Consider the following 25790-nt stretch of genomic DNA (forward strand, 5'->3'; position numbering starts at 1 on the left):
CACCCTTTATGGTAGCAAGTTCCACATTCAGTGATGAATGACACGGTCGAAGAGGTCAGTGTTAAGGAGCAAGAGAATCCCAGAGTTCAGGACCAAGGTAAGCTCGCCATAGTTTTTATCATCTGGGGCCAAATGGGGAACCTTCCAGGAATCCCTTCAGGATTAATTTAATAAGAAGAACGAACACCGTAAATGACATACTTTTGAAGTATATTTTGCAATGTAGGAAATATGGCAGACAAATAGCTGCTTATTGAGAGTTTGCAATGCAATCATGACTAGATAATCTGTTTGTGATGTTGGTTTGAGGGATAAATGTTGGACAAGACATCAGGGGGAGGACTCTCCCCTTTAGAACAGAGCCGTGGGATGTTTTGCATCTTCCTGAGAAGACGGGCGGGGCCTCGGTTTAACATCTCGTTCATAAGACAGCACCTCCAGCAGTGCAGCACTCCCTCAGTACTGCACAGAGTGTCAGCCTGGCTTTGGTGCTCAAGTCTCTGGAGTCCGAGTCACAGGAAAGACAAACCCATGCACCCTTGATACTTCTACAACACCATAATTTAAGAATTAGCTCCTTAATTTAACTTAGTTTGGTTTAGTGAATTTGCCAATATTTTATAACACAACAGACGTTGGGAGGGGATCTTTCCAGAGGTTAATGTATTTGCTACTTCTGTAATTTTTCTTGATTTACCAATTATAGAATTTGTGCGTTCTGAGTTTTGATAGTGCATATAATGTTTATTATCTGGCACAGGGCTTTATATTGTGAATGGGGTATGGTAGCCTCGTGGTTATGGAGGTGAACTAGCGATCCCATGTTGTACCCCTGATAGCCAGCTTCTGAAGGATAAAGACTGGAGCCAATCTTAATCCACAGAGGTGAAACATTACAAATGTATACCTCCTAACTCAGCAGCAAATGTCTCTCTATATTGCTCAAGACAATGCCCTCCACCTGCATGTAGTTGACCACATGATACACGATTAACGATCTAGAGATTATCAAGGTCAAATCACACAACAGCAAGTTCTGGAATTGAACTATGAAAGCTGCCAGTTTGTTATTAAATCCCATTTGGCTCACACCCGTCCTTCAGAGAGGAACACCATGCCCACCACGACACCGTGTAGCCCACACGTGACTCCAGTTCACCACAATTTCAACCCTGTTCATAGGTGAGAATGAGGGTCAAATACCGGTGTATCCCATTGTTCCGCTTAGCACCATTTTGATTGGGGCCTTCCGTCCACTGGGAGCCTTCACCACCTATTTGAAGAGGCAAGTGATCCAATGAGTGGATTGCTCGCTGTATATCGGACATTGAGTAGCCCGACTGCAATTCTGTAAAGAGACCACTGCAGATTGTAGGCAGGAAGGATTTGGTTTGCTGATTTTTGAGGGGCTGGGTAGACCTTATAGGGTTCCCACTCGCCACCATTTAATCAGAAAACACCAGTGTGTTTCTGAGGCGAAGCTACTGACATCTTCCTCCCCCATTCTTCCCATCCAATCAGCAAACTCATTGCCAGTGCCCCAGATACGTGGCGAGCTGACCTGGGAATGTTGGAATGAGGGCCCGATTATGTGAAAATGGTTCAAGCCCCTCGCTGTTGTCCTGGTCTCTTACTCCCACCACATCCCAATGACACTCAGCCCATAAAGTAATCTACCCTGCATGTGCTTGACTCAACTCTCTCTTGAGGGCATCTAGGGATGGGCCACGAGCATCCACTTGACATTATTGCCCACAGCCCAAGAACAAATCAAGAGGAGTTGTGGTTTTGATTTGTTCATCCAGTTTTATTTACAATGGTTCTGGATTATGAAGCTTTCTGAATTTTGTGCACATGATTTGTTTGTTTGTTTGTTTAGGAATCTGGTATGGAATTCTGGAAGGCATAGGGATCCTGTCGGTCATCACCAACGCATTTGTCATTGCAGTGACCTCTGACTTCATCCCTCGCTTGGTGTATGCATATAAATATGGTCCTTGTGCTGGCCAAGGGAAGGCAGGAGAAAAGTAAGTTTGCCTTTCCTGCCTTTAGGGATAGAAGTTAGTCTGGGCCCATGAGCAACACGTAACCCAACAGGAGTCCCAGCCTCCAATGGGAAATGTCTTTCATCCCACTGCTTTACAGATACTCCGAAAGTAGTGATGTCATCGCATGCCAAAATGGCACATCAAAGGTGCTTCAGATGTAATTGATAAATTGAGGGAGAAATGCTGGATAATTAGAAGGAAAAGGTTGAATCAACCCCCAGAGATAATGGAGTCAGTTCTCATCTGTTGGACTGATGGGATCGGGTGCAATGGTGGTTTGACACCTATCCAATTCAACTCTGCATTGAAGCCAATGGAGAGTGACATTTGGGGGGGACACAAGATTGGCCTTCCATCCAATCTCTTGGGATCTCTGCCTGAACACTGAGGTAAAATTGATGATCTCTGAGTTGTTGGTAAATACGACATCCTAATGTTGATGGGACTGTCAATCCAGTTCAAATCCCACTGGGGATTAACACCAGGAACCCTCGAATTCAGCCTTTGGATCAGAGCAGAAATACTGACCTTGACTGTGGTTCTGTTTGAGAGGGAGACCCTTCACTCTCGCTCGATCATTGTTGATTAGACCACAGGTGTCGATCAAGGAATGACCGAGATATCACTTAGCATCTACTGCCTGGAGCTCAGACCAACTGGTCCTTATCTTCATCACTCACTGGCTTGTCTTGTTTGAATTCCACAGACCTGTTCTCAGCCCTGGATAAATTCTAAATCACAGCCCCAACGCCCGTCAGCATCAGCAACTCGAGCCATCTCCAGATGAGTTGGAAGGGTGAATTTGAACTTTTGCGTCTGGTCCCCATAAGTCTTAAGCAGCCATGAAGTCGGGTGTGATGTGTTGCGCAGGGTGTGAGTTAACCGGTTGTCTATTGTACCTTCCCAGATGTATGATTGGTTACGTGAATGCCAGCTTGTCAGTGTTCCTGGTGGCAGACTTCGAGAAGCGTTCTGAACCATATTTGAATGGGAGTGACTCTTTCGGCCCAGTAGAGTACTGCAGGTAGGAGCCTGGGAGACACCGCGCTGGCCCAGAACCAATTGTTGTTGCCCCTGAAGCTCATTCAAATACCCTTTTACCTTTTATTAGAGAGCAGTGTGGTGCAGTCGAAAGCTGTATAAATCTAAGTGACATTGCATTTCAGTTAACAAGGTGGTAGTTGTGCAAGGCTTCTGTGCCCTCTTAATACAGGAGAGCAAATCTCAGCCAAGTATTTGTGTTGATGTCTGAGTTGAATTTGAATCCATGACTTTCTTACTAACTGTGCTACCCACTGAACTGCAAGATAATCCAAATTTAAAATTGGATTAGTCAGAGTTGATCAACGTGAAATTGTTTTATTTTTGTGACCATTCGCTAGGTATCGTGACTACAGGGAGCCACCTCATTCCAAGGAACCGTATGCCTACACGCTGCAGTTTTGGCATGTATTAGCAGCTCGCCTGGCTTTTATCATTGTATTTGAGGTAAGCAGCCTGTTTCCTCCTGTCATTGTCCAGCTACAGTCACAAGATGATGTTCAAATAATGGCAATGGTCATGGGAAACAGACAGCTAGAAATACTCAGGCAGCATCCATAGAGAGAGAAACAGAGTTAATGGTTTAGGTCGGTGACCTGTCATTGGGACAGAATTCACTGAGTGGTCTAGAAGCTGAAATTAATGCTGGTTCATCTTGACTGACTTGAGTCAAAATTTCCTACCAGCCTCATCACCATGGAATTCAAAAAATCAGCTTAAACAAGTAGCAATCAGTCCCCGAGCATATCCTTGAGCCATACATCATCTTTAAGTCTCTCCCTTGCTCGCCCCCTTATCTTGCTCTCGCTCGCCTCTCCCCCTCCACAGCAGCAACTCAACAAGGTTACACTGATGTGACCTCTGCCACCCAGAAGGACCAGAGTAGCAATGTTGTGGGAACAGCAATATCTCCAAGTTGCTGCTAAGTCACTCTCCCTTACCAACTTGGAGCTCTATCACCCTTCCTTCACCACCAAGACATAACCCTGGAACTCCCAGCCTAACGGCACTGATGGAGCACCTTCTCTATAAACAAACTGCAGCCATTCAAGGAGCCTATCTCCACTAGTTTATGCTTTTATTTCAGATATTGCAGTTTGTGTGACAATGCTGCTCTAACAGAATCCACAGAAACAGGCAGAGTCTTCCCAGGCTGACGGATGTGGGTTCAGGGCAGAGCTGGATGGGAAATCCCATGTGGCGACGTTGGGTCCCGATCCCAAGTGCTTCCTGCTTTCCCCAGGGCAGCAGAGAAGGCCAGGATCCCTGCTGGATCTGTCAGGTAAGTATTTAAGACAAAAACAGAATTACCTGGAAAAACTCAGCAGGTCTGGCAGCATCGGCGGAGAAGAAAAGAGTCGACGTTTCGAGTCCTCATGACCCTTCAGCAGAACTGAGTGAAGTTAGGAGAGAGGTGAAATATAAGCTGGTTTAAGTTCGGGGGGGGGGAGGTGGAGAGAAGTTGGGGGGTGGGGGGAGGGGGTGGTTGTACGGACAAGCAAGCAATGAAGAGGAGCAGATAATCAAAAGATGTTACAGACAAAGGAACAGGGAGGTGTTAAAGGTGGTGATATTATCTAAGAGAATGTGCTAATTAAGAATGGATGGCAGGACACTCAAGGTACAGCTCTAGTGGGGGTGGGGTGGAAAGACTGACAGGGTATTATAGATATAGATTTAAAAATAATGGAAATAGGTAGGAAAAGAAAAATCTATATAAATTATTGGAAAAAACAAAAGGGAGGGGCAAGAAACGGAAATGGGGGTGGGGATGGGGAAGGGAGTTTAAGATCTAAAGTTGTTGAATTCAGTATTCAGCCCGGAAGGCTGTAAAGTGCCTAGTCGGAAGATGAGGTGCTGTTCCTCCAGTTTGCGTTGAGCTTCACTGGAACAATGCAGCAAGCCAAGGACAGACATGTGGGCAAGAGAACAGGGTGGAGTGTTAAAATGGCAAGCGACAGGGAGGTTTGGGTCTTTCTTGCGGACAGACCGCAGGTGTTCTGCAAAGCGGTCGCCCAGTTTGCGTTTGGTCTCTCCAATGTAGAGGAGACCGCATTGGGAGCAACGAATGCAGTAGACTAAGTTAGAGGAAATGCAAGTGAAATGCTGCTTCACTTGAAAGGGGTGTTTGGGCCCTTGGACGGTGAGGAGAGAGGAAGTGAAGGGGCAGGTGTTGCATCTTCTGCGTGGGCATGGGGAGGTGCCATAGGTGGGGGTTGAGGAGTAGGGGGTGATGGAGGAGTGGACCAGGGTGTCCCGGAGGGAACGATCCCTACGGAATGCCGCCAGGGGGGGTGAAGGGAAGATGTGTTTGGTGGTGGCATCATGCTGGAGTTGGCGGAAATGGCGGAGGATGATCCTTTGAATGCGGAGGCTGGTGGGGTGATAAGTGAGGACAAGGGGACCCTATCATGTTTCTGGGAGGGAGGAGAAGGCGTGAGGGCGGATGTGCAGGAGATGGGCCGGACATGGTTGAGGGCCCTGTCAACGACCGTATTTAAGCACTGCTGAGGTTATTAAGCCAGTTTTGAGGTTCTCTTTTTTTTTCCTTTCGTTCAGAGGACGTGGGCTTCGCTGGCTGGGCCAGCATTTATTTCCCATTCCTAATTGCCCTTGAGAAGGTGGGGGTGAGCTGCCTTCTTGAACTGCTGCAGTCCGTGTGGTGTAGGTACACCCACAGTGCTGTTTGGGAGGGAGTTCCAGGATTTTGACCCAGTGACAGTGAAGGAATGGCGATATATTTCCAAGTCAGGATGGTGAGTGGTTTGGAGGGGAACTTCCAGGTGGTGGTGTTCCCGTGTGTCTGCTGCCCTTGTCCTTCTAGGTAGAGGTCGCAGGTATGGAAGGTGCTGTCTAAGGAGCCTTGGCGAGTTGCTGCAGTGCGTCTTGTCATGGGAGACATCATATGTCTATTTTTTACAGGTCATTTTGTGTAATCGCAAATGATTTTTGAACAGTTCACCAACTTTGAATGTTTTAAATTACTCAAATGTAAAACTCTGATAACTCTGTTAAAAGGACAACTTTTATAAAATCTTACATGAGAAAAAATGTTCCAGCTGGTATGTGTGAATCTTTCTTCTGGTGTGATGATTTATGTATTTGATTCCTTGCAGCATTTGGTTTTTAGTATAAAGAATCTGATTGCGTATTTGATTCCCGACTTACCAAAAGACCTCAGGGACAGAATGCGCCGCGAGAAGTACCTGATTCAGGAGATGATGTATGAGGCTGAGCTGGAGCGTCTTCATAAGGAACGCAACGAGAGGAAGAGGAATGGGAAAGGCTCTCACAATGAGTGGCCGTGAATACAGATATCAACCACCTGAGGTATTATTATTCCTTGTCTTTTAATCCTTTATCCTTTAAATAGACCACTTTCTTCAATGCAAAACATTCGTCCCAGTGCTGTTAACAAATGCCTGCATGGTAGATCGATCCACCCTGGGGAGGAAGTGATAAGCAGGATCTCTTTGGGCTAAAGGTGACTTCATGGTGATCTGATGATGGAAATTGAAACCAAGTTGGATTGAATCAGTAACCTCAACCAAACTGGTCAGCAATACCTGAAACAAAAATGAAAATAGCTGGAAAGATTCAGCAGGTCTGACAGCGTCTGTGGAGAGAGAAACAGAGTTAACGTTTCAAGTCCAGATGACTCGAAACGTTAACTCTGTTTCTCTCTCCACAGATACTGTCAGACCGACTGAGTCTTTCCAGCTATTTTCGTTTTTGTTTCAGATTTCCAGCATCTGTAGTATTTTGCTTTTATCTTATATGGTTAGCAATATTGTTGGTAATTATCTCTTTAATGTTTGTTCATGGAATGTGGGTGTCGTTGGCTCGGCAAGCATTTTTTGCCCATCCCTAGTTGCCCTTGAGAAGGTGGTGGTGAGCTGCCTTCTTGAACCGCTGCAGTCCATGTAGTGTAGGTACACCCACAGTGCTGTTAGGGAGGGAGTTCCAGGATTTTGACCCAGCGACAGTGAAGGAACGGCGATATATTTCCAAGTCAGGATGGTGAGTAACTTGGAGGGGAACTTCCAGGTGGTAGTGTTCCTATGTGTCTGCTGCCCTTGTCCTTCTAGGAGGTAGAGGTTGCAGGTTTGGAAGGTGCTGTCGAGTGAGTTTCTGCAGTGCATCTTGTAGATGGTACACACTGCTGCTACTGTGTGTCAGTGGTGGAGGTATTGAATGTTTAAGGGGTGGATGGGGTGCCGATCATGCCAGTCTGGATCACAAATGGAATCTGGAGATGCAACCTATCACAGGAGACTAAATTGTTCTCACTCAACACCTGTAAGCCAATGGCTGAAGGAGTAGGATGGTTCTAGCTGGCCAAGCACTGGGAAGTTTCACTGTCCTTTGGAATGCACTGCTCAAAAGACAGGTGGGTGCAGACTGAAATAATAAATTTCAAAAAGAAACTGAACTGGACTAGCCATATAAATACTGTGGCTACAAGAGCAGGTCAGAGGCTAGGAATCCTGCAGCAAGTAGCTCATCTCCTGACTCCCAAAGCCTGTTCACCATCTACAAGGCACAAGTCAGGAGTGTGATGGAATACTCCCCACTTGCCTGGATGAGTGCAGCTCCAACAATACTCAAGACGTTTGACACCATCCAGGACAAAGCAGCTTGCTTGATTGGCACCCCTTCCACAAACATTCACTCCCTCCATCACCGATGCACAGTGACAGCAGTGTGTACCATCTACAAGATGTACTGCAGGAACTCACCAAGGCTCCTTAAACAGCACCTTCCGAACCCACAACCTCTACCATCTAGATGGACAAGGGCAGCAGAGACATGGGGTCACCACCACCTGGAAGTTCCCCTCCAAGTCACTCACCATCCTGACTTGGAAATATATCGCCGTTCCTTCACTGTCGCTGGGTCAAAATCCTGAACTCCCTCCCTAACAGCACTGTGGGTGTACCTACACCACATGGACTGCTGTGTTTCAAGGCAGCTCACCATCACCTTGAGGACAATTAGGAATGGGCAATAAATGCTACCCTGGCCAGCGATGCATTCATCCCATGAATAAATTTTTTAAAAAAAGATTATTCTCAAAAATGGGACGAGCAGGAGCGTGTGGCTAACTGGATGGGCTGAATTGTCTCCCAAAGTGTTGTGTGATTCTACTGAAATGTTGTTGATTCCAAGGGGCTGAATTCATGTGAACCAGTTGAGGTACGTTTCCATTTCTGGTTCTGTTGAAGGGTCATTCGGACTCGAAACGTTAACTGTGCTCCTCTCCGCAGATGCTGCCGGACCCTGCTGAGTTTTTCCAGGTATTTTTGTTTTTGTTTTGGATTTCCAGCATCCGCAGTTTTTTGCTTTTATCTTCATATTTTGCAGATGGATTTTTTTGCTTACAAAACTAAAAACAATTTCCAATTTTTAAAATTCTTTTCCCTCCCTCCCTCCACAGGTGAAGCCTGCCTTCTCTGTATTCTACAGTTGTTCCCTGCAACTTCCGAAAGTACCATTCTACAGACTGGATAAAATGCAGCTTCAGTGCATGTCAGGGAAAAAAAACAAAAAGAAACCATTCAGTATCCAATCATAAGAGGATGTACTGCGAAGACTTTTGCAACTCCAAAATGATCCTTTCAATATTTATAATGCTGCCAGCATGTTGAATATGTTATTCATAATATGGTACAATCCTGTAAGCCAATTTTTACTTAAAAGGGGTAACTGTTTTACACCAATTTGCTAAGTTGCCCAGTTCCGCATCTTCTCTCTCCCATCAACCGACTCCCGCCTTTTACATACTGTCACATCCAATGTGTAAATAAAAAAAAAATCTGAAAACTATTTTGCATAATTTCTGTAACCTACCTTGCTGTCTCTGTGACCTAGTTTGATCCATAACTCCACCGAACTAACAGCTCAACAAAAAAAACCAAAATCCTGTTTACAGGTTTTAATTTCCTTGAAGCTTGCTGCTTCCTGACATGGATGTATGATGCAAACTATCTGTAAATAGCCAAAAAGCAGAAGGTGGAATTTTCATGACTTATGGATCAGTTTGGGAACAGAGAGCCCCATCTATTGCTTGTACATTGTGATGCAGAGATTTAAAATAAATATGCACTTGGAGTTTAAAGATGGCTGCGAAGTTTGTTTTCTTTTGGGGAAAAAAAAAATCAATTTTCAAAAATGGATAAAGTAGGGTTGCCATCCTTTCAAGTCACAGCCTTGCATTCCATTAGGAACATTGCTTATATAAACTAACCACTTAACACTAGTTAGTTTATATTACCATTATATTCACTATCACATCTTTAATGTGGCAAGTCTTGATTGCAGAATGGCTCTACAATCGTCAAAATAATGGAAAGTATGAATGAAGTCAAAATGAACAAACTTGCATAGGATGTACAGTACAGAAACATCTGTTCAGTCTAACCAGTTGTTTATGTTCCACTCAAGCCATTTAATTGTTGGACAAAGATTTCATGCCAGAAGATTGGCAGTGATACCCATATTTAAGAACTGTATAAAACACATCCAGGAAACTATAGACCAGTCAGCTTAACATTAATGGTAGGAAAAATAATGGAATCTGCTCTAAAGGAGAGAGTAGAAGAACATCTAGAAGCCAAAAGTACAATAATGAAAAATCAGCAAAGATTTCAAAAGGGAAAATCTTGCTTGAACAATCTTATTTAACGTTTTGAAGAGGTAACCCAGTAGCTCGGTAATACAGTAGATGTCATTTCTCTAGATTTTAAAAAGATCTCTGATAAGGTACTACGTGATGGATTAATGAATGAGGTCAGTGAAGGCAGAGTTGGTGCAATAACAGAACGAATAGCTAGCTGGCTTCAAGAAAAAAAAATAGTTGAAGCTGGACAACGAATGCCAGACGAGAGGACACCAAGCACCATTTTTGCATTGCATGGATTAATGCATGATTTAAGGTGAAAGGTAGGAGGATTAGAGGGGATATGAGGGAAAAACTCCTTCACCCAGAGGGTGGTGAGTGTTGGAATTTGCTGCCTGGGTTGGTGGTGGAGGCAGAAACCCTCAACTCTTTTAAAAGGTACCTGGATCTGCACCTTAAGTGCTGTAACCTGCAAGGCTATGGACCAGGTGTTGGAAGGTGGGATTTGAATGGGCATCTGTTTTTTAGTTATTTTTCTTTTTTGGTCGGTGTTGACACAATGGGCTGAATGGCCTCTTTTGGTGCCATAATTTTTCTGTGATTCTAATGGAGATTGTGATGCGTCAATTGACTCCTTTTTTGAAAAAGGGATTGCATCATCTATTGGGGAAAGGGGGTTGAGGGCTGGAGAGAATCGGAACCTCTTGATTATTTTTTGGGGGTATTTTTGCAAGACAGATTGGGGTAAACTTTGAATTAGTTTTCTGGGGCAGATCTTTATGCAGTGGAAACATAGAAGTGCAAATTCAGGCATGGATAACTCATACCTAAGCTTAAAAAAAAATCTTGTGTGGGTCATGAATTCAGGCCAGTGAGCTCTAACCCTGAATTTGAGGTTTTTACAGTGTGAATGTAGCATGGGTGGGGATAGCCATAGATAAAGCAATCGTACATAGATTCTGGGTTTATGCATCGAATAGCCGTTCCTTGCTCTTTAGGCTTACTTTTCCTCTGTGCTGTCCAGCTCCATGTGACTGAAGGCAAGATTGCTGTTTCCAGTAACACTGTCACCGTATGGTTGCCAACCCACAACCTCAATTCTATCCTGTAAAACACAAGGAACACCAAATTATTATTCCCTGTGCCCATATGTTTGCTCATCAAGAATTAGAAAACGGAAATCCTTATTACAGCCCTAGTGACGGACCAAAGATATTCCAAAAGTAACATTTTATTCTTGACACGCGGGCATTGCTGGCAAGGCTGATATTTGTTGCCCACCCCCATTGTCCTCGAAGGTGGTGGTGAACTGCTGCCTTGACCCCATTGCAGTCCATGCATAGTAGGTGCATCCTCAGTATTATTAAGGAGGGAGTTTGAGGATCTTGAACCATTGACCATGAAGGAACTGAAATATATATCCAAGTCAATGGTGTGTAGGTGCTGGTGTTCCTATACATCTGCTCTTATAATTATAGGTGGTAAAGGTTGTGGGTTTGGAAAAGTGCTGTTCAAGAAACATTTACCCATTTGCATCAAATGTCCAAAGTTATGGATAAGGATGACCTATGGCAATTTATGAAAAAATGTGGATAAGTATTTGCTCCAACATTCTTGATTTCTTCTGCTGCCCCTCCCCCCCACCCCCTATCCTTAACTGTTTGGTTATATTTTGGTCAACTGAATGGATTTACCAATCTCAGTTATCCATAACATACAATGTGAGTATGATTCAGTGATAATGGTTTGGAACCTGCATGAATTCAAGGCTCCATGTCCATTGCCCTCTGTTGGAAAGAATTTTGGGCATTGAAAGTGTTACTGGTAAATGTTTATTTATTTTTCTGTAATTGTTTCCTGCCTTTATCATGTTGTAAACTAAACTTACTGGAGAAACCCAAGAGAGCAACTGTAAAGATTGTTAAAATGTGTTTTGAGTAGTTTGAATTATTCCCACACTCCTTTCTTAATTTTGCAGATTCTTAAATCTCTATTTTCATGTCTTTAGTAGTCCCTGAACAGAAATTTATGTATGTATTCCTTGTATTTGATTGGTCTACACCGACCTGTTCAGTTGTGATTTGCAATTTTACGAATGCAAAATTTGGGCCAATGAGATGCAAGTCTGACATAGAGTTTTGTGCATGAGAAGGTATGATGGACACAGCTGTGAGTATTACACAAGAATTCATATAAAATGGATATACACAGAAAACTAACAAAAGGTCTTTACTTACACCACCAGAAGACCCTGGAAAATAGCACAAGAGATCTGTGCGGTTCAGGAGTAAGTCTGTGCCAACTTGAGCCTTTCTTCCTCCTAACAGAATATTTATCCATGAGTACCATGAAATGACAGCACGTTTTACAGAAAACCAACTACTTCATAAACTAATGACAACTGTCCTTCATTAAGCATGAGACTGAGTTATTGTCATGATCGATGTAGGACTGCTTGTAATGACATTAGTCACAAGCAAATCTGATCAACACCACACCTCGCGTTTATATAGTGCCTTTTACCTGGTGAAACATCCCAAAATGCTCCACAGGAATGGTGTCAGACAAAAAATTGACACCGAGCAAAATGAGTTCAAAAATCTTTTAAGCTTGCTTTAATTTTCAATCCAATTGAACAAGTCAGGACTGTTGGAAAACTTCCAACACTTTCAGTTCCATCCTGGAGAAGCTAGGGTTGTTCTCCTTGGAACAGAAAAGGTTAAGTGTTCAAAATCATGAATAGTCTTGATAGAATACATAAGAAGGAACTGTTTCAAGTGGCAGAATGGTCAGAAACTGGAGAACATAGACTTGAGGTGAATTTGCAAAAGAGTCAGAAGCAACATTGCATTAGAACATAAGTAGGAGCTGGATCAGGCCATTTGGCCCTTCATGCCTGCTCTGCATTCAACGCTATCTTGACTGACCTACCTCAGCTCCACTTTCCTGCACTATCCCCAAATCCTTTAATGGTCTTCGTATCCAAAAATTGACTGGCCTCTGCCTTGAACATACTGAACAACTCAGCATCTATGGTTCTCTGGATCCACAATCCTTTGAATGAAGAGATTTCTCCTCATCTCAGTCCTAAATAGCTGATCCCCTTATCCTGAGACTGAGGCCCTGTGTTCCAGATTCTGCAGTCTGGGGATGTTCAGAAACATTTTCTTACATGTGAGTTGTGATCTAGAATGTGCTGCCTGAAAGGGTGGAGGAAGCAGATTCAATAGGGACTTTCAAAAGGGAATTGGATAAATACTTGAAGGGGAGAAATTTGCATGGCTATGGGGAAAGAGTGGGGATGTGGGATTAATTTAAGAGCTGTACCAGAGAGCACAATGGGCTTAATGGCTTCTTGCTGTGCTATAAGAGTCAATGATTCTGTGGAAAAGCCAAAAGTTATGTACGTACCTGTTAGTAAGCTGACGATTAGACCAACAATTATAACAATTAAAGTTGCAAAGGTGCTCAAGTATAAGTAGGATAAAGAATACCAGGAATCCAGTGTTTCAGATCTGCGAAATGAGAGTAATTCTCATTAAAATGTAACTAGAACAACCACCTCATCCATCAATACAGCTCTTATGCACAACATGAGATGCAAACATTAATGAGACTTTAGGCCAAATAATTGCTTCAACTTTTCAAAACTCCTTTTACTTTTCCAAACTCTTGGACCTTCACAATCTGCACCAATGAGCAGGCAAGAAACCCGCTTCCAGTGCGGTACACCAATTACAATGTGACTTACTGTGACTCATTTCCAATCTCAATGAGTGTGAGGATTCCAACATGGCATTGCTCATACATTATGATCCCTAAATCCTTCTCTGATTCCATAGACATCCAATTGAGGGACTCTCATTGGGAAGACCCTCTGTGCCAGTAATGGTATTAGGAGCAGAAAAAATAAGCTAGAACAAAAAAAAGTTCATGAGTGTCAAATCGGACACCCTGGGGATGGCATGAAGGATTCGGACGTCCTCTTCCCCACCCCTCCAAAATTAATCCTTAAACCACACTCCAGCCCCCACCCCATCCTCTGGTTTAGGTAGTTATGTGCATTCTCTGCTGGGACCAGCCACTAGAGTCAGAGGGATGGAATTAACCCTGGATTGCTAAGTACCAGCCACCTGATACATGCCAGAACAATGTGCAATCAATGTGGGAAACCCTTGGTGTAAAGGTGGGTAGTTTTGAAATGAATTGTAACCTTAACCCCTTATGGGGATATTCTAGATCAGGAGAACTTCCCTGATAATTACCCTCACTTGAGTTTAGAATAGCTAGCTGCTACAGATACTTGCCTAGGTCTGGAGAGAGAAATATTTCTCCCTGAAAGAGGATTATTAGCAGAAAATATTACCTTCTTCCAGACAGTTGTTCTACCTTCTCAACAGATTCAAAGAATCTAAATGTCAGACCCATTTAAATCTCAATCCAAATGTTCAAATCTAATCAAATATTGGTTTCTAAAAAGCATCTTTATTGTATATAAAATGAAAAAAAGTTTAGAATGTTGTTCGAACATATTTATAACCTAACTCAATAAACCGGGTGTTTTCCTCCGCTATTATAAAATCTTGCTATTTACATAAGCTGAAACTACAAAATATTTAAGATAGATATAAGACCTCATTGAGCACAGTTTATGGGTATAAAACATGGACAATTTTGGGGATCAATGTATCTACCTTAATGAAGAACTGAAAGATGCTTGACCTGATATTAGGCTGTGCAATTGTTTAAGGCTTCCCAAGGAACTGTCTAAAACATCCGTAAGACCTGTTACATATGTAAACAAGGGATTGAAGACCTGCATTTGTCTCCCTCTGCTAAATGGGATATTGCAGAGCCCAGCAGGGAGGTGCGACCACACAAAGAGACAATCGCTGATAGGTGTGTTATATATTTCTTCTCCACTAGTTTGTTGCGTCTTGTGGGGCTGGAGGTTTGGGAAAGTGCCATTCCTAATGCTGTTGCTTCATGCATTGGATAAATCCTAAATCAGAACACCAATTATCAACAACTTGATGTATCTGGGAATTCATGGAAACAGAGATTTAATCTTTATATGCAGTTGCTCCCCCTCCCAAGATGCCACGGTGTCATGAAACTATTAATGTATATAATATTATTGGAAAATATTTTTCTTTTAAAATAGAGGTTTAGTCTGTGGGTGTGTGTTAATTGGATTAAAACCGGCTAGCCTGGGTACTTTGATGTGTACTAGTTTTGGTATGTAAGAGAGATAGAGTGCATTTGCATTTTTTGAATAGAACATTCAAGACGTGGGGTGAAAACTGACACCTATCTAGCAGAGACCATGCCATATGTTTATGTCATATGTTTACATTACTAATAAAATTGGTACTATGAAAAGGGTTTTATTGTTAGAAGAGGCTGGTGATACAATGAGAATTTACATTCAGTGGGCAGTGGTAGGTATAACTTCAGCAGTTTTCGTGTGTGCACAGCGGAGGCAATGTGAGATCAAAAGGCAGTTGTAAGCCTCCAACTGTCTCCACAGGAACCAAAGTGAAAAGAACCTCATTTTGAATTCGTAAGGTGAAAATGCTTTGCCTGGTGTCTGGTTAAGTCTATGGGTTGCTGTTGCCTTAATGGAGATTAGTTTGGGAATTTGTTAAAATTATGATCATAATAATCTGAAGCCATGTGTTTATATATTTTAACTTGTGTAAATTAACTAAGTGTTTCATTTAGTTTAAAGTAAAATCTTGAGAACTGATGGTCTGATTCCTGAATTTAGAGTCTCAAACATAACACTTAAAATTATAGGTTATGACAGCTGTTTAAAGTTTCCCTTTGGGATTTTTAAATAACTCAGCTGTACCAACTACATCGGTCATTACAACAGTAATACCAGTATGGTCGATAGAGACAAGGGCTTAGATATGTGACCAATGAGCTGAATGACTTATCCCTGAATTTCCATGTATAGATTTTACCGACCTGTTGTTCCTGAACATTTCAGTTACTGTTGTGAAGAGGGTCTCGGTTGTCCGGGATGTTTCGTTACTCAACTGACTGAAGTTACACGCGGCAATACTGAGATTTAGAGGCATTGTCACCTCAAGGGGCGGTGGGTGCATCTGAGATCCAATTCCAATCCACAGTGCAAATACAAACCCAGCGATGAGTCCCACGATTCCACCCTACAGTACACCAGAAAGGCAACAGCTCAGATCAAATGAACTTAATAACATGGAGGTCAGTAGAGTCCTTATTCACTGTTGGACCTGAAAATTCCTGCCAGCATTGAACGTTTGATTTATTTTTGATACACTTTCATTTCATCCATTCAGACCTCTGCCCATGACTTTAAGGGGAAATTCGCCAATTCAGCACTCCCCGCAGGGACTTACACTCAATGGGATGGAAGTGAAAGTCAATGATAAGACTACAACACTGTAGGGTAGGAACACAGGTGCAAGAGAAGGCTTTACAGCTCCTCAAGCTGTTCTGACATTCAGTTAGTTCATGGCTAATCTGCACCTCAAGTCTATTTATCAACCTTTTCTCTACATTCCTCGGTATCTCCTCCGAGCAAAAGTCTATAAATCTCAAGGTCGGTGAAAGTCCTCTTGTGTGCTGAGGTGACCATTTTCCCAGCTGTCCGTGGTGTGCAGTCGTTGGATAGGCTGCTCAACCAGTAAACCTGCCAAGAGGAGAACTGGAATAGTTACCGTTTGCATCTTAAAACAAGCCCTTCCTCTGATTCACCCCTCCACTGATGGCGTGCTGTGGCTGCAGTATGTAGCATTTACTGCATGTATTGCAGCAACTCACCAAGGCTTCTTCTTCAACACCTCTCTGTTCTGCAACCTCGCCCACCGAGAAGGGCAACAGCAGCAATATCATTGTCGCTCAAAGTTATGCTACACCACCCCGACCTGGATATATGTTGACCATTCTTCCAATGTTGTTGGGTCAGATTTTGAGGATTTCCTAAGTCCCCCTAACTCCTTCTCGCCTCCCCACACTGTACTGTGGGAACACCCTCACCACAAAGCCTGCAGTGGCTCATGAAGAAGGCTCACCACCATTTTCTCAAGGGCAACTAGGGATAACTAGCGGTCTACAATAAACACCATCTATGCCAGCGACGTCCACATCCTAAGAACAGATTACAAACATATGGTTGTACTCCAGCCCCTCTAAAGACAGGACTGCTATTTCCTTGTAGGGAACAGGAGGTACCCAGGCAGCACAGGTTAAGAGTATTCTCATCTGCCTTTGTCTCTCTCATCTAGCATTGGCATAAAAATAGAGCACAGGAGAAAGAGAGGAGACCGTTCAGCCCCTTGGGCCTGTTCCACTACTCAATTATATCTGAACTATACTGTATCTTAACTCCACTGACCCGCCTTGATTCCATATCCCTTAATACCCTTACCTAACAAAAATCAATGAGTCTCAGCTCTGACATTTTCAGCTGACCCCAAGCCTTAACAGCTTTGGGGGAGATAATTCCAGATTCCCACTATCCCTTGTGTGAAGAAGTGCTTCCTGGCATCATCCCTGACTAGCCCCTTTGTTCTGGACCCCCACCACCCCATCGCAAAAATGAACGCTGAGCTAAAATAGCTCATGTCCCCATAACTTGATGCCATGTTTGTATTACTGGTGTTTTAGAAAGTTTGATCTTGAAGCTTAGAAAAAGCCAGGATAGTTCAAGAGGAAACTTTTAGATAATTATTAACTAACATGTGTTAATAAAATATTGAACAAAGGAGTAGGCCATTCAGCCCATCGAGCCTGCTCCACCATTCAATATGATCATGGCTGATCATCCACTTCAATGTCTTTTTCCCCCACACTATCCCCATATCCCTTTATGTCATTGGCATTTAGGAATCTGTCAGTCTCAGCTATAAACATACTCAATGACTGAACTTCCACAGCCCTCTGGGGTAAAGTGTTCCAAATATTCACAACCCTCTGAGTAACACAGAAAATAGGAGCATAAGTAGGCCATTCGGCCCTTCAAGCCTGCTCTGCCATTCAGTATGATTATGGCTAATCCCCTATCTCAACACCATACTCCCGTTCTCTCCCCATACCCTTTGACGCCTTTGGAGTCTACAAATCTAACTATTTCCTTCTTAAATATATTCAATGACTTGGCCTCCATAGCCTTCTGTGGCAGAGAATTTCACAGGTTCACCACCCTCTGAGTGAAGAAGTTTCTCCTTATCTCAGTCCTAAGTGGCCTACCCCATATCCTGAGACTGTGACCCCTTGTTCTAGACCCCCCCAGCCAGAGGGAACATCATCCCTGTATCCAGTCTGTCCATCCCTGTCAGAATTTTATACATTTCAATGAGATCCCCTCTCATTCTCATAAACTTCATTGAATACAGACCTAATTCTCTCCTGATACAACATAACTGCCATCCCAGGGATCAGTCTGGTGAACCTTCACTGCTCTCCAGGTAAGGAGGCCAAAACTGCACACAATACTCCAGGTGGGTCTCACCAAGGCCCTGTACAGCTGCAGTAAGACATCCTTGCTCCTGTACTCAAGTCCTCTCGCAATGAAGGCCAACTTACCATTTGCCTTCTTAACTGCATGCTGTACCTGCATGCTTACATTCAGTGATTGGTGTACAAAGACACCCAGGTCCCTTTGTACATCAACATTTCCCAATCTATCACCATTTAAATAATACTCTGCCATTTTGTTTTCCCTTCGAAAACATTTCTCCTCATCTGGGTCCTAAGTAGCTCCCCCCCTTATTTTGAAATTGTGTCCCCTGGTTCTAGACTCCCCAACCAGGGGAAACATCTTACCTGCATCTACCCTGTCTATCCCTTGAATCATTTTGTAGGTTTCAATGAGATCACCTCTCATTCTTCGAAACTCTAGAGAATACAGGCCCAGTTTCCCCAACCTCTCTTCATAGGACAGTCCTGCCATTTTGGGAACAAGTCTGGTGAATTTCCGTTGCACTCCCTCTATGGCAATAATATCCTTCCTAAGGTAAGGGGACCAAAACTGCACACTGTCCTTCAGGTGCAGCCTAACCAAGGTTCTATACAATTGAAGCAAGACTTTGCTACTCCTGTACTCAAATCCTCTGCTGCACCTGCATGTTCAGTGACTTACTAACAAGGACACCCAGGTCCCTTTGTACATCTACACTTTCTAATCTCTTACCATTTAAGGAATGCTCGGCACATCTGTTCCACCTGCCAATGTGGATAACCTCACATTTTTCCACATTATATTCCATCTATCATGTTCTTGCCCGTTCACTGTGCAGAGTTTTACAGCCCTGTCACGATGGGGGCGGGGCCATAAAATGCAGTGAGCCATTCCAAAGACCATTGATTTTGGCGGGATGGTAACATACCACCAGCATAAAATTCCACCCAATAAGTCTGTCCAAATCCCCTTGAAGCCCCTTTGCATCTTCCTCACAATATACATCCCCACCTAGCTTTGTGTCATCTGCGAACTTGGAAATATTACATTTGGTCCCCACATCCAAATCATTGATATATTTTGTGAACAGCTGGGGCCCACATACTGCTCCTTGTGGTATCCCACTAGTCACAGCTGCCAACACGAGAATGACCCGTTTATTCCTACTCTCTGTTTTCTGCCTGTTAGCCAACCCTTAATCCATGCCAGTATATTACCTCCTATCCCATGTGCTTTCATTTTGCTAATCAACCTCCTGTGGGGGACTTTATCAAAAGCATTCTGAAAATCCCAGTACACTACATCCACTGACTCCCCTTTACTAATTCTATTAGTAACTCTAACAGGTTTGTCAAACATGATTTCCCACTCCTAACTCCAATGTTGACAATGCCCAATCAGATCATTATTTTCCAGTGTCCATTTATCACATCCTTTAGATCAGGTTCTAGCATTTTCCCTACTAGTGATGTAAGGCTAACAGGTCTGTAATTCCCTGTTTTCTCCCTTCCTCCCTTCTTAAACCGTGAAGTGACATTTGCTACCTTCCAATCTGCAGGAATCATTCCAGAATCAATAGAATTTTGGAAGATGATCAACAATGCATCTACTATCTCCACAGCTACAATCTTTCTGGGATGTAGAATATCAGGTCTTGGGGACCTATCAACTTTCAGTCCCATTAATTTCTCCAATACAACCCTCTTTCTTATACTAATTTCCCTCAACCCCTCATTCTCCCTAGTCCCTTGGATCCCTAATTCTGGGAGATTTCTTGCATCTTCCTCAGTGAAGACAGACACAAAGTAATCATTTAGCTTCTCTGCCATTTCTCTATTCCCTATTATAAATTCTCCTGACTCTGCCTGCACTTATAGAAGAATGAGCTGTTAAGCAATAGAACAACAATCTAGCCAAAAAACCCTGCAGGGATCTTATCTGTGACACAAACCCTGCATTGAGTTTCAGTCTGAGTCGCCTTAATCCTTCACAATCAGAGTGACACGAGGTCAGTTATATTCGGGTCACCCAGAGTGCAATTACCAAATGTGAAATGGCGGGAATGCATTTTGTATCCTACCGCCATCGTTTTTTATTTATTCTTTCATGGGGTGTGGGTGTCACTGGCAAAGTCAGCATTTGTTGCCCATCCCTAATTGCCCTTGACCTGAGCGACCTGCTAGGCCATTTCAGATTCCCGTAAAGAGTCAACCACATCGCTCCACATCTGGAGTCACATGTAGGCCAGATCAGGCAAAGGCAGCAGATTTCCTTCCCTAAAGGACATAAGTGAACCAGATGGGTTTTTACAAAATATTAACGATAGCTTCAGGGTCACCATTACCGAGACTAGCTTTATAATTCCAGATTTAATTAATTGAATTTAAATTCCACCAGCTGCCTTGGTGGGATTTGAACCCGTGTGCTCAAAGACTCTAGACTTCTAGCCCAGTAACATTACCACTATGTCACCATCTCTCCATTATCTTTGCTAAGTGATGTTACGTGATAGTGTAATGGATGTGTTACAGGATTAATAATCGCGAGAATGTCAGTGCCAATCCCCTGCACGGCAGTTTGAGAATTGAGAAAAAGCTGGTGTCAGTGAAAAAGTGACCCTGAAACTGCTGGACTACTGTAAAAAACCCAACTGATTCACTAATATCTTCAAGGAAAGGACACCGGTTGTCCTTACCCAGTCTGGCATGTATGGGTTCCAATCACACAGCATGTGTGGTTGACTCTTAACTGCCCTCTGAAATGGCCCAGCAAAACCCTCGGTTTTATAAGGGGCACCGCTCTTCAGGGCACCTCGGGATGGGCAATAAATGCCAGTTCTACCAGTGACACCCACATCCCGAGGATGAATAGGAGAAAGACTTTCTCAGCTGCAAGTCAAACTTTGAATCCGGGTGGAATTTCATCAGGTGACATAAATTTCACACTGGAAGCTCAGAGTTTAATTATTAATTGGGAGACTGCACACGCTCGCTGCTAAGGATGAATTGCCACACAATAGACACCTAAGACATTCAATCCAGCTGTACGGCGTACTTACAGTGCAATTGGCCCAGGAAGACAAAATGCCTAAAGTGAACAATCCCAAGACCGGTCCTCCAACTATTCCGAAAACAGTGAGGGCTGCCTGTGAATATAACCATATATAACAGGTGAAGTACCTAGAAACAGAGCCTTTCACAACCTTGGGACATCCCAAAGTGCTCTACAGCCAATAACGTAGAATTTACAGAACAGAAACCAACTATTCAACTCAACGGCTTTGTATTGGTCCTTATGCTCCACACCACCGTCCCTCCCGCCCTACTTCATCTCACCCCATCAACATATCCTTCTATTCCCCTTGTCCTTCATATGTTTATCCAGCTCCCCCTTAAATGCTTCTATGTTATTTGCCTCAACTACTCCTTGTGGTAGCAAGTTCCACATTCTCGCCACTCTCTGGTGAAGTTTCTCCTGAATGCGCTCTTGGATTTATTAGTGACTATCTTATATTGATGGCCCCTAGTTTCATGCTCACCCACAAGTGGAAACAGTTTCTCCATATCAGACCCATTCATAGGCCGGAATTTTCCCATCCAGCCCGCAGCGGGTTTCGTGGTAGGAGTCTGTTTAGAAAGAAAGGAGGAAGACCCCCTGGCGATGAAAGCCACTGAAAGCCAATGGCTTCATTAGCACTGTGAAAGGACTACTCAGAACTCAGTGGCTGCACATCACAGTCGCTGCATTTCAAGAGTAACACATAGGAATGTATAATTTGAGAATGCAGGCAATAGTGAGGGAGACACAGCTGTATCATATATGGCATTCCATCAATGAAGGCCTGTCACGTGTTCACCAGATGTGACACATCTAATGGGCCTAAGGGCATCCACTCATTGACCTGAGTGACTGATTGGTCATTAATATGCCACATCAGAGATTGGAGCACAGAGCTAGGTTGGGTCACTCATCTCACTTAAACCTTAGCCTCCCACACAGAGCTCAAGATGTTACTTCTGCGATGCCATCTTGGTCACCTCAATATGTGTGCTAGTGTCTCAGGGACAAGGCAGCATCAGCCACCGTGCAGGTAGGGCGGGAAAAACTATGGACCCTTCGAGTCTCCAAACAGTGTCATCCTCTGAGCTTCACTTTCTTGCCCCTTGAATAATTAACATCTTCAAAGTTTCCTTTCAGAGAGAAGGCAAATGCAGATATGGATCCAGGGCTCAGTGCTGCCTCTGTCAGGCTCCTGATGCAATGGAGGAGGTGAAGGAGGGAGAGGTGACTCTACACACAGCTCCAGGTCTGCCTATTCCAGCCTTAGGTCTGACGAGTCACCCCCGTTGTCTGGGTCTCTCCTCCTGACCCTCCTATTCATGCTGTGGCTCCAATTGACCACGTACCTCCTGAGGCTTGGAGAGCCCCGGCCTGATAAGGGCCACTTGCTCAGGGGCAGAAGCGCCCTCAGTGGCCTGAGAAGCTGGAGTGGATGGGGTCACAGGCAGAGGGGGGCTGTGAGCGGCTGCACACCCTTGGAGTGCCCTGAGAGGAGGCCCCCGGGGTGTCCGGCTGAAGCTCATCTTCCCTGTGGGTGCCCAAGGGCCCCGCCCTGACTCCTGCAGGAGATGGTGGACCTGGAGGAGGGGTCAAGGTGTATCAGCCCAATTTTGCCTACATCCTGATGATGCCCACCAGGGTGGGTGACCATGGAGCGCAGGGCCGGGCACAAATCTGGCAAGACCTGCTGAACCAAGATCTCCGTGGTGGTTACCAGCCTTCCCAAGGTGACCTGCATGTCAGAGCCACGACATCAGACCGAATGCGGACAGACCCCTCCAGCATTCGCTCCAGACTGCTGAGTGACTGCCGGATCTCTGCCTGATGTTGCGCCACCTGTCGTTGCATCTCCAGCATTTGGCCTTCCAGAGGCTCATCATCTGTCTCAGACTTAAAGGGGGGTGGGGGCTGATCTCCAGCAGCCCTCCGAGTGCCAGAGACCTGGGCTGTCCCTGCCTCCGACTGCTGCGGGGACGTGTCAGTGAGGTGTTCCCCAGAAAGTGAGCCCGAGCCTAACCTATAGCTGTGCCCCACCGACGTGTGTGTCTCTGAGCTGGTGGAGGGTGTGTGTGAGCGTCAGGACGGTTCTTCCAGAGCTTCCTCTTCAGATGAAGTCTGAGGCTCGGACTGGTGGTGCTGGACTGGCTTGGGGGCCTCGATCTGCTCGGGCCTAGAAAGTAGAAAATAGGGTTTCAGCTAATGAGCATGAGTGAGATAAGACTGCACGGGACTCACTGTGAATGTCAGGATTTGATGGGGTGATGGAGCTGTGATCTGTACTGGGTTGGTGGGAGAGGCCGATCTCCCCTTCCCCACAGGAGTGATCCCTGTTTCCCCCCCCCACCCCCAGCCAGGTCGGCTGCAGCCTCCTCAAACACATTGACGGCGATGATGTCAACCATCCCTCCCCCGGTCTGTGCTCTCTCATGCCCGTTGTGCACCAGCTTGGCCTGTAGGAAGAAGGGAGATAGGCAGGTGATGAGGAGGGAGGGAGCAGAGGTTGGGTGAGATGTGTGTCCCCTGTGTGTGGTGAGCCATCCCCAGAAAGGCCAGAGGATGGAGGGTGAGCAACATGATGGATGGGATGGTGGAGATGTGAAAGTCTCGGTAAGAGAATGAGTGTTGATATATGCCCCCCTGTTAATGGTTGTGTGAGACCCCTGAAGAGAGTAGCCATTTGAGTGGATGAAGCCATGATGAGAGTTTGATATTGGAGGGAGTTGAAGGATGACTTACCCAGGTGGAGCAGGTGAGATCATTCATCTTCTTCCCGCACTGAATGGCACTTCAGGCCCAGGTGCCAGCCGCGCTGACCTGCTCTGTGCCGGTTTCCCAGGCTGGAGAGGCGAGGCTGCTGTGCGTCCTGCAGTCATCCCTGGGATAGAGCACTTGCCTGTCTGCCTGCACCCCTCTGATCAAGGCCTGGGAGGTGTGGGGTATGAAGCAGGGTGCTGCCTTCCTGTTCAGGCTCACGGCCTTCCCCTTCGGTCTGTCAGACATCTCCGGTGGGCTGGAGAGAATGAAGTTGTTTGCCGGACTGGCCTTTAACTGTGGCGGCCGGACCTTCGGACCCGCCACTGACCGCGGCCACTCGAATCAACCCCTGACCTGCCAGGTGATTCGTACCCTTGCAAGATTAAGGAGGCTCCAAGCGGGGAATACGGTGCGAGCTCTCACCATTCCGGGCACTGCCATAAAACGCCCGCCACCACACTTTGTCCCATTTATGTAAAATTCCGCCCGTCATTTTTGAAGATCTCTATCAGGTCATCCCTCAGCCCTTCTCTTCTCCAGAGAAAACAGTCCCAGCCTGTTCAGCCTTTGCTGATGGTTATAACCTCTCAGTTCTGGTGTCATTCTAGTAAATCTCTTCTCCTGTGCCGCTACAACCTTTTTGTAATATGGAGACCAGAATTTTTCAGTGCATTGTAGGCGTGCTCCAATCAATGCTCTATATAAGTTTAACATAACTTCCCTACTTCTCAATTTTCTATCCCTCTAGAAATTGTGTTTTGTTTACATTTTTATGGCCTTTTTAACTTGTGTCACTACTTTTAGTGACCCGGGTATCTGTACTCCTCTGCCCTTTTACCCTGTTTAGACATTTATTTCCAAGGAATAAGTGGGCACTTTATTCTTCCTAGGAAGTGCACCACCTTACACTTAACATGCTGAAATTCATTTGCCAATGTCACATCCAGTCTGAATTCATTACTGTCTTCTCGTATTTTGTCACAATCACAGAATCAGAATCACAGAATCACAGAATCACAGTGCAGAAGAGGCCCTTCGGCCCATCGAGCCTGCACCGACACGTGAGAAACACCTGACCTACCTGCCTACCTAATCCCATTTAACAGCACTTGGCCCATAGCCTTGAATGTTATGATGTGCCAAGTGCTCATCCAGGTACTTTTTAAAGGATGTGAGGCAACCCGCCTCCACCACCCTCCCAGGCAGTGCATTCCAGACCTTCACCACCCTCTGGGTTAATAGGTTTTTCCTCACATCCCCCCTAAACCTCCTGCCCCTCACCTTGAACTTATGCCCCCTGTGACTGACCCTTCAACTAAGGGGAACAGCTGCTCCCTATCCACCCTGTCCATGCCCCTCATAATCTTGTACACCTCGATCAGGTCGCCCCTCAGTCTTCTCTGCTCCAACGAAAACAACCCAAGTCTATCCAACCTCTCTTCATAACTTAAATATTTCATCCCAGGCAACATCCTGGTGAATCTCTTCTGCACCCCCTCCAGTGCAATCACATCCTTCTATAATGTGGCGACCAGAACTGCACACAGTACTCCAGCTGTGGCCTCACCAAGGTTCTATACAACTCCAACATGACCTCCCTACTTTTGTAATCTATGCCTCGATTGATAAAGGCAAGTGTCCCATATGCCTTTTTCACCACCCCACTGAAATTCCCCTCTGCCTTCAGAGATCTATGGACACACACGCCAAGGTCCCTTTGTTCCTCAGAACTTCCTAGTGTCATGCCGTTCATTGAATATTTCCTTGTCAAATTACTCCTTCCAAAGTGTATCACCGCACGCTTTTCAGGGTTAAATTC

At 44.8% G+C, this 25790-nt stretch overlaps 2 protein-coding genes across 2 annotated transcripts in view; one reads left to right on the forward strand and one right to left on the reverse strand.

Annotated features, from left to right (window-relative positions):
* The window catches only part of LOC144696418 (anoctamin-4), a 172675-nt gene extending 163475 nt beyond the window's left edge, over nt 1-9200 (forward strand). The window contains exons 23-27 of the mRNA XM_078567672.1: nt 1880-2027; nt 2956-3072; nt 3431-3536; nt 6206-6419; nt 8527-9200. Of these exons, the coding sequence (XP_078423798.1) occupies nt 1880-2027; nt 2956-3072; nt 3431-3536; nt 6206-6397 (563 nt within the window). The 3' untranslated portion in view covers nt 6398-6419; nt 8527-9200. The remainder of the gene's footprint in view (nt 1-1879; nt 2028-2955; nt 3073-3430; nt 3537-6205; nt 6420-8526) is intronic.
* Nucleotides 9201-10708: 1508 nt separating this feature from the next.
* The window catches only part of LOC144696808 (sodium-coupled monocarboxylate transporter 1-like), a 39521-nt gene continuing 24439 nt past the window's right edge, over nt 10709-25790 (reverse strand). The window contains exons 11-15 of the mRNA XM_078568556.1: nt 21216-21302; nt 15682-15884; nt 13120-13223; nt 11946-11959; nt 10709-10813 (exon numbers count right to left, since the gene is read on the reverse strand). Of these exons, the coding sequence (XP_078424682.1) occupies nt 10709-10813; nt 11946-11959; nt 13120-13223; nt 15682-15884; nt 21216-21302 (513 nt within the window). The remainder of the gene's footprint in view (nt 10814-11945; nt 11960-13119; nt 13224-15681; nt 15885-21215; nt 21303-25790) is intronic.

The sequence above is a fragment of the Cetorhinus maximus genome, chromosome 22 (assembly GCF_964194155.1).
Source record: "Cetorhinus maximus chromosome 22, sCetMax3.hap1.1, whole genome shotgun sequence".
In the NCBI taxonomy this organism is placed as follows: domain Eukaryota; kingdom Metazoa; phylum Chordata; class Chondrichthyes; order Lamniformes; family Cetorhinidae; genus Cetorhinus; species Cetorhinus maximus.